Here is a 9,772-nt window from a genome sequence, read left to right as displayed (position 1 = left end):
GCTGGGCCCAGTCCTGTTTAACATCTTTATGGATGATCTGGATGAGGGGATTGAGTCCATCATCAGCAAATTTGCAGATGACACCAAGCTGGGAGGGAGTGTCGACCTGCTGGAAGGCAGGAGGGCTCTGCAGAGGGACCTGGACAGGTTGGAGAGTTGGGCTGACTCCAATGGGATGAAGTTCAACAAGGCCAAGTGCCGGGTCCTGTAGTTTGGCCACAACAACCCCCTGCAGCGCTACAGGCTGGGCACAGAGTGACTGGAGAGCAGCCAGGCAGAAAGGGACCTGGGGGTGCTGATCGACAGGAGGCTGAACATGAGCCAGCAGTGTACCCAGGCGGCCAAGAAGGCCAATGGCATCCTGGCCTGGATCAGGAACAGTGTGGTTGACAGGTCCAGGGAAGGGATTCTTCCCCTGTACTCTGCGCTAGTGAGGCCACACCTGGAATGCTGTGTCCAGTTCTGGGCCCCTCAGTTCAGGAAGGATATTGAGGTGCTGGAGCGGGTCCAGAGAAGAGCAACGAGGCTGGTGAAGGGACTTGAGCACAAGTCCTATGAGGAGAGGCTGAGGGAGCTGGGGTTGTTTAGTCTGGAGAAGAGGAGGCTCAGGGGTGACCTCGTCACTCTCTACAACTACCTGAGAGAAGTTTGTAACCAGGTGGGGGTTGGTCTCTTCTCCCAGGCAATTAGCAGTAGGACAAGAGGGCACGGGCTTAAGCTCTGCCAGGGGAGGTTTAGGTTGGATGTTAGAAAGAAGTTCTTTATAGAGAGAGTGATCAGGCATTAGAATGGCCTGCCCAGAGAGGTGGTGGATTCACCATCCCTGGAGATTTTTAAGACGAGGCTGGATGTGACACTGAGTGCCATGATCTAGTAATCATAGTGGGATTGGATCAAGGTTGGACTTGATGATCTCGGAGGTCTCTTCCAACCCAGTTAATTCTGTGATTCTATTCTATGAAAGCACTGCCCTCCTTTGGATACTCTCTAATAACTTAGTATCTTTTTTATGTTGTGGTGCTCAAAACTGCCACAATATTCAAGGTGAGGCTGCACCAGTGCAAAGCGGAGCGGGACAATCATCTCTCTCCAGTGGCTGGTGATGCTATGCCTGATGTGCCCCCCCTCTTGGCTGCCAGGGCACTGCTGACTCATATTCAACTGGCCATTGACCAGGACCCCCAGGTCCCTTTCCATGGCACTGCTTTCCAGCCTCTCATTCTCCAGTCTGTATGAACTGGAGTTTCTGTGTTTGCCCCATTCCAGGTGTAGAATCCAGCACTTCCCTTGTTGAACTTCATATGGTTGGTGATTGCTAAGTCCTCTAATTTGTGGAGGTCTCTCTGCGGGACCTCTCTGCCTTTAAGGGAGTCAACAACTCCTCCCACTTTTGTATTGTCTGCATACTTGCTTAACATCCCTTCCAATTCTGCATCCAAACCATTTATGAAGATGTTGAAGAGCACAGGGCCTAAGAGTTCCCTGAGGAACTCCACTACTGACAGGTCACCAGTCTGATGTTACCTCAGTCACTGTTACCCTCTGTGCTTGACCCATGAGCTAATTGCTCACCCACCACCTGATGTGTTTATCCACCCGTGGGCTGAACACTTTGTCCAGAAGGACATTGTGAGAGACAGTATTGAAAGCTTTACTGAAATCCAAAAAGTAGGAATTGTTACAACAATATTTCTCCTATGGCCTGCTGGGACGAGCACAGTGTCACATTCTGTCCCTGAGAGTGCCATCCTCACTCCTGTCCTTTTCCAGGAGGGTCTGTCACAACTCAGATGCACTTGAGTGTTGAGATCCTTAAAGCAAGTGAAGAATGAAGTGTGCTAAGTACAGTATGAGAACAACCTCACTGGGAGGGAGAATGCTCAGTCAGAGCAATTCCTCTGCAGACAAATTCCAACTAACAGGGCTGCAATGCTGTTCAGTGCCAGCTTTCCACATGGATGATTGTTACCCCTTTTGCTGATATATTCTGACTCCATTCAGATTCACTGCTCACTGGGTGTTACTTTCCACAGCCCCTATGTGAGTTTTCTCTCTTTTTTTTCTTTTTATTCTGTAGTTTCCTGTGACACCTGCTTTCTTGTTGTCTGGGGAGAAATTTCCGACTCCTTCTTACAGGCGTAGGACAGATGAAGGTGAATGATGATAGTATGAGGGTTACAGTTACAATTACATTTGGGAGTGGCACCTTCAGAATCTCTTCACAGACTACACATCCCCACACCTTCATATTTAATATTGCAGCATAAAAGTGAGAGATTCTGGTATGAGATTTATAACCTACTTCAAAATTATTTTTTTTTAACCCAAGCATGTTTTCCTCAAGATGGAAAGGATTACACCGTCAACTTGCCTGTAACTTCTGCTTATAGAAATGGCATTTTCACATACTGGACTTGACACATTTTTAATAATTTTGCAATATTTATTCAAGCAGATCCCATCATGGTATATTTGAAAAAATACTTTCTCACAGCAGGATATAGTGTTTGTATGTTAAAAATCATGCTTCTTTGACAAATTGATGATTTTTTTTATCCAACATGTAATTTTTTTTCATTTTTCAAACTTTTTTTCCACATAGTTTATTACACTGAGTGAGGCAGATCTTACTGCAGCATACCTGCATGAGGCTCCTTTCCTGAGAATTCTATTGAATCAGTGTGGCTGAAAATGGTGGAAAGTAATTCTGATTCACACAGAGATAACATTTCATTTCAAATTTTAGCAGTTAAGGAAAGAAGAAGAGTGCTTGAATTATCTCAGAGCAGCCTTTATTACTCTAGCAGTATTCCATGCAAGTTTGTGAAGAGGAGCTGCATGATGCACAGAACAATCCTGTGAGTGCTGAAGTGAGGAGACTGGAAATGATGATTTTTTTTAAAATAGTTTGGTCTTCAGTCTGGCTCGGGTTTGATTTCTAGAAATTCAGGAAATGGAACTTCTGAAGCTGAAGTCAATGGGAAAACATCTGCTGTTCCCCCCTCAGTAAGTGTGACTTTATGGAAATGTTAAAATGCACCTCATTGCATAGACTCTCCTTTTGACAAGAAATGGGAATCTGTATAATCAGTTATTCCAGAGATATTATTTCAAAGCCTTGGATTAGAAGTGTGGACACCTTTCAAAAAGAAAATATTTTTTATGCAAATGAGCTCTTTTCATATGGAATCAAACAAGATATTTCAGGCATTCAACAGTAACGTGGATTGTCGTGGGTTTATTCGTAAAATACTCAAAGGCAATGTATGTTGTAATACTAAAATAACTGACAAGTCTTGACCTTGTTTTCAGTAATAAAACCCAGTGATTGTACAATGTAGAGTAAATTATTCTATTTAAATAACAATGATATTTTATGTAAACAAAATTTTATGCACTGACATGTCAGATGAGTAAATTGCCTTGTAGGGATGTTTTAAATTATATTGTAGAAGGTTATATCAATACAACTCAAATAGAAACAATTAGTCAACAAATCTCAACATAGGGTGTTTGCTAGAAGTCTTCCAGATAAAGCTATAAACAGGACAGTGACAAGGCATGCTGGGATTCTTTAGATTTCTCTGTCTAGTACCCTGCATTGTCTTCCCCTTACCAGGGCACAATGACATCCCCTTTCACTGATGTAGTTATTTGTAGTGTTCAAGGTGAGTCTGAATGTTTTACACCAGGTTTGTCTAGTTGGAAGAAAAGGAGGCTGAGAAGCAACCTCGTTTCACTATATGGCTTCCTGGGGAGGGGACATTGAAAGAAAAGTGCTAATCTCTTCCTCCTGGTATCCAATGGTGGAGCATGTGGGAATGGTTCAGAGCTGCATCCGGGGAGGTTCACACTGGAGTTTAGGAAGAATTTTTTAACCAAGATGTGAACACTGGATCAGGCTTCCTAGAAAGGTGGTTGAAGGCCCAAGCCTGTTTGCTACTACTGTCATTTGCAAAATACCTTCAGTACTATGCTTTAACTTCTGTTCAGCCCTGAGTTAGTCGGGCAGTTGGACCAAATGATTGTTGTAGGTCCCTTCCAGCTAAAATACTCTATTTGAGTCAGGTTTATTCCATTCCATTCCATTCCATTCCATTCCATTCCATTCCATTCCATTCCATTCCATTCCATTCCATTCCATTCCATTCCATTCCGTTCTTAAGGAGCTACTATCTTCTGTTATGCATATTTAGGGAAAATTACCATTTATCCACATCAGTATTTGTATGAAATCAAATGGCTATCTTACTTGGAGCAATTCTGTGCATATATAAAATGGACATTAGGTCTTGAGGGAAGACAAGAAGTTATGTTTCTTTTTCTGTATTTGAGTCTGATCATGCAAGCTGCACAGTCTTTCTGCAAAATTACTTTTATATGTTTTTCCTAATTTTGCTAGGAGCTGAGGAAATAAGAATTATGGGCAACATCTAGCATGTAGTAAGGGCATGCCCTGCAACAGATACTTTTTTTGTTCAAAGGTGGTAGATAAGGTGCAGAAAAATATTTATCCGTACCTCACTAAAATATAACCACCTACTATACTATAGGCTTGCAGATTAACTCAGTTGATAGAAACTCTTGTACAAATTGATGCATGTACGTAAATACCTACATATAATCAAAAACTTTTATGAATTAAATTATATACATTCCAATAAACTGGAAGTGTGCAGTGCTGCAGTGCTTATGATTGCTTGGAGTAAATAACTGATAAGTGTTCTCCATAATGTCTGGAGTGAAAAAAGGAGAAAAGGAATTAATTGGGTTTTTATTTGAGGCGGCAATGTAGGCATGTATCAGTCTGCACAAGTACTATGTTGCCGTTATGTTTCAGTCTTTTTAATGATCATCAGATACTTCTAGCAGTAAATCAATGGAGACCAGATATTTTCACAATAATCAGTAAAGGATTTTCCTGCTTATCTAGTCAGGAGAACTCCTTTCATTTATCCATATAGAAATGGTATTAGGTTGCTGAAGTTCTGCTTAAACTTTTGTGTTGCACCGGCACCTGGTATATTTTATACTTCTTTTACTCCGCTAACAAAAGGAACATGTTTTCCCAAAACTTTTTACAGTTTCTAGTATTAGCTCTTATAGAAGCCTATAGGAGTCCCTAATGCCAAATTAGATGCCTAGGGTCTCTGCTTTACAGTTCTTCTACCAAATAGTAGTGTTGGTGAATGCCTTTTTTCATTAATATTTATGCATCTAAATTAGAAGTAGCAGTGGTAGAGGGCTTAATCTCTTCTGCTGAGTCTATCTCATTATTTGTATCTTCGTGGACACTTTCATAACACCATGATATTCTCAGTATATTGGTGGTAGGCATTTTTAAATTCTCTGTGAAGATTCAAGATAGGAGTGAGTTACCATACATGGCATGGTGTGCTCCGTGTGGTCTTGGCCTGTGAAGTGTAGAAATGTGTTCGCTTAAGTAGCTTTCTCTACATGACTAACATACTCCTCTGGTTAATCCCTTCAGCAAAGTGTGAGTCAAGGTGACAGTAAATATTCTTGCAGTGTAAAAGCCTGAGACCCCTCACTCAGTTGTCATGTTTCTAGCACTAAGACCCAAATCTCATAATGAGGCCCAGAAGGTGGATGTGTACAAGCCCTGAAAACCATGGTTACTTTTTCAAATCCGTTGAAGCTTTTTATGTTAATGACTGCTAAATAGTAGCAATTGAAGAAGAGAGGCCCATTATCTATGGCATTCCAGGCAGCAGGGCAGTCAGAGACAAAATCTTACATAGGATGCCACTCTGTTGGCTTGTGATGTTTTGGGAGGTATGGGCTACCTGAAAAAAAGAAACTTTGAAGGAAAATAAGCTTCTATTGTGAGAGTCTAGGGAAAAAAAAAACATATAACAGCAGCAAAATAAAGGATAATAGGGTTCATTGTAAGTCAGTTATAAATCAGCCTTTTTCATGGAGGAGAAAGGTGGTTAAGAGGGTTGTTGATCCCACTCTAAAGCAGCCATAAGGCCTAGCGCTTACTGAAGTCTTTTGACTCTCCCTCCTTTGGCCTTTGCCCAGATACACTTTATGTATCTTACAGACCTCCGGACTCTGTTACACCGGGTGGTGCCTAAGGCTGAGGTCCTCCTCAGCTCCTGCTGGGGACCGTGTCTGTATCCTGTGAGATCTGAAGGGAGCAGTCAGATCTTGGCTTCTCATGAGGGCATCCACCAAGATGGATTTCAGACTGAACTGAAGGAGGAGGACAGTAAGCAGGAGAGAAGGGCACACGGGCAGATTTCTCTGTTCTCATAGAAGCATAAAATGACTTAGGATTGTTCCTAGAAGATTTAACAAAGAAAAGGGTTTTAGTGTGGTCACTGCCTGATAGTCTGTGTTTGTAGACTGCATAGTATCTCCTCTATAAGAATACTCTTGACCCTGAAGTTAATTCTTGTGAAAGAGAAAATTTAATTTCTTCTTTATGAAGAAAACGATGAAATATTGCCAACCTCTATTAGGACTGTCCTAGGAATCCTATCTGAACAAATTTGGGGATGTCTTCCTGTATTTTTATCAGACCAAGAAGTAGAGTGATGATACGATAGGTATAAGGATTTGAAGCTCTGTTGCGAATGCACAGGACAAAGATTAGCCTTAATACCATCTCTGACCAGTGATAAAGAAATATAAACTTCTTTTATATATTTGTATGGTTTTTTTACATACACAGATATTCATAAACAGCACAAATAAAAGGTGCAGAGTTGGCTGGTAGGAGGAGATGGCTGCTTGCTTGGAGAGAGGTGAAATGAATTTTTCAGGTTATATCTCTTGAGGCAATTAGGCAGAAATATGAGATGATAGATGTGTGTAAATATAACTGAGGTTTTTCTATACTTAGTTTATATTATTTACATTTATAGAAACTAGCCTCCATTTAGAATAGCTAATGAAGATATAACTGCAGAGTTCTCTCTGCTTTAAGGTTGATGTCACTTTTGGTGTCACCCCTTTTGGATGTGTCATGAATCTTTGAAGAGGAGTCAGACACACAAACATATAACTTTTAGAATTAGATTTTTAACCCTTATATTTCTTTTCCTTTTTCAAGCTCTTTTCTGATGGTTGTTTTAATTTGAGCTGTTGCTCAGTACCCAGCTATTTTCCCAGTGGAGAGCTAGCATTAAATAAAGTTCCAAAGTGCTTCTTTGAGAGAATCATGATAAAGAGTCACTTTATTAAAAATAAAATCAGTTTGGAGTTTTTTAGATATTGGTCAAGTGAATGTTTGAATATATTTCTTAATGTTTTTGTTTTCTGGATCAGAAAAATCTAAAAATAAAACCAAACCCACCCTCTTAGAAAATCAATTAATTTCCTGTTGTGAGCTATGTTATGTTATGTCTAAGTATTAATTTTTATAAATTTAAAAGAAGCACTAATGGGATAATGAAAAATAGTAAAATAATAGTATTTAAAAGATGATAGCCAAGGAAGTTCTTCTAGCAGGGTATTTAAGCAGTTGTTTAGGTAGATTTTTAACACTCGCTAAATTGGATATATTCCTTGTGAACAGTACGCCAAGGTGAGCTGCATGTTTCCACTGCCAAAATGAACTCTTTAAAATGAAGTATGTCCTGGAGTATGGTAATGGGAAACATCCCAAGATTTCACACATTTCTTGATAATCTCCACAGAACCCTAACACTTTCCATATGTTTTCCTGGTTGGCAGGTGGAGTGGATACAACAGCAGGTGGTTAAAAGACGGATAAAGAGGGATTATAAAGCTGGTGGTACCCAATCCACTTATTTCAATGATCCCAAATGGCCAAGCATGTGGTACATGGTAAGTACATACAGGGCCATTGTCTCTGTTTCATTCTGATGTTTAATTGTCTGGTTCGGTATTTCTAAAGGGGACAGAAGAGTATGTTCGGAAAAAGCAAATTTGGGGATTTTTATGTGACTAATGAACATTTATGAACTCCTTACAAGTATTACAAAGAATTCCTGGTGAGCCCTGCAATAGAGAACATTTATTAATGCATTCATTCATTAATTCTTCCTATTGCTAGTTGTCTTGGGAATTACATATTAGAGGATAAGCTTTCAACAATGAGAATGGAAGGAATTTAGCCACAGCTTGGAGAACCCACTTGTATTGAGTGCCTAGTTCACTGTTTCCAACATAAATGTACTGTGTCCTGAGACAGGAGAAAAAAGACACCGACACTGACCATTCAGTGTTACAATCACACTGTTTTTAATAATGAACAATTGCATTGTTGAAATGAATTGACTGTTTGTGCTGTTTCCTGTCTGTTTCCTCTACATCTTGCTTAGCCTCAGGATTAGGTTGTTACAGCTATGGGGTTTTTTAAGCGATCCATTGTGCAGTTTGAAAACAGCTTTCATCCAAAATGTAGTTCTTTTCACCTGTTTGTAAAAGCAATATTATTTTGGGTCAAGGGATCATGGCAAGTCTTTTCCCCACTTTATTGAAATGTGTATACTCGTCTTTCTCCTATAATAAGTACATTTATTCAGTCTGCCTGTCTTATAAATTTGTGCATAAGGTAACAGATTCCAGTTTTTAAAAAAATTAAAAAAAAAAATTAAAATGTATTTCAGTATTTTAAATTGAAACTGGAAAACAACAGTGACTTTAGTTAGTCTGTTGTTACTGCTACGGACTTTCAGCTCTGTGTTAGACTAGAAAGAGGGAGGCCAAACTTTAAGAGAATCATAGTAGTCAAGGAAAAGCCCACTATGTATCATGTACGATAGCTTATGTAATTTTTCCTTTGTGCTCCCAGATTCACATGCGAGGTTTTTAGTGCCAGCATAGCTTTTTGATGGAACTAGATTAGGGGGATGTTTTTTAACTGGTAATAGATGCTTTAGCAGTTGCCTCTAATTTTGATCAGAAGGGTAGCAGTTTCCTGTTGATAAATCAGTTGTATTGTATAGCCACATAGTTAGCAGCTTCCCCACAATTGCCAGCTTAACACAGAAAACACTTTAAGGCAGCAAATGGACTTTACTCTGTCTTTTACATCCTTAATAATTTCTCATTTCTGTCCCTGTGGAAGAAAGTCTTCACTTTCAGACCTTCTGTGAAGAGGCCATTCCTGATGCATTGCATTTACATCTGCTGAATAACCCAGTTTATTTGCAATATCTTCAGTAGTAGTGGTTTGATGACATTTTGTTGAGAGAGATCAGTAAGGTATTAGCAACCATGCCGTTTCATCAGAGAGAATAGCTAAAAATATGTGAATGGGTTGACTTCAGGACTGACTTGGGTCATTACCAGATATCCTCATATGACTGTGTTTGTGATTGTTACCATAGCTACTTTTGTTAATCTTTCTTACCTTTATATGTTGAAGGGAAAAGACAGAGTTCAAGGTCAGTTAATGGTTTCAGTGCTGTGTCAGAAGAGGTTTTTAGTTGCTGTCTGCAGACATGTTGTTGAGAAAGTAATAAGAGCAGTATTGTATACAGATTTGCATTTGGATTAATAAGTAACTTCATTGTGGGTTAAGATATAGACCTTTGGCCATTGAACTGGCACAATCTCTAACAAGGCCATTAATGTAGTTCAGAATTGTTGACACAAGCCCTTTTATTCATAGACCTTTTCAAGCCATCTCTGATTTTTTCCACCCCAAACTTTTTCTTCACAAGTATCATCCTTTGTTATTTTAGTTGTCTGGGCTAGAAATAATACATTTTTGTTTGTGTGATATCCATGGCAAGAAGTTACAGGAGAGATTCAGGCCTTCTTTGTCTTTTGG

The 9,772-nt window shown here is 39.6% G+C and overlaps 1 protein-coding gene across 5 annotated transcripts in view; it reads left to right on the top strand.

The window, feature by feature from the left end:
* Window positions 1-9,772, top strand: part of PCSK5 (proprotein convertase subtilisin/kexin type 5) — a 196,088-nt gene that overhangs the window by 41,022 nt on the left and 145,294 nt on the right. For all 5 annotated transcript variants that reach the window (XM_027886279.1, XM_027886281.1, XM_027886283.1 and 2 more), the window contains one exon: window positions 7,705-7,818. In XM_027886279.1, coding sequence (XP_027742080.1) covers window positions 7,705-7,818 — 114 coding nt within the window. The remainder of the gene's footprint in view (window positions 1-7,704; window positions 7,819-9,772) is intronic.

This window comes from Empidonax traillii, unplaced genomic scaffold, assembly GCF_003031625.1.
Source record: "Empidonax traillii isolate 1590-97213 ecotype Southwest subspecies unplaced genomic scaffold, ASM303162v1 scaffold183:size818647, whole genome shotgun sequence".
Taxonomy (NCBI): Eukaryota; Metazoa; Chordata; class Aves; order Passeriformes; family Tyrannidae; genus Empidonax; species Empidonax traillii.
This window is presented reverse-complemented; position numbering and strand designations above follow the sequence as displayed.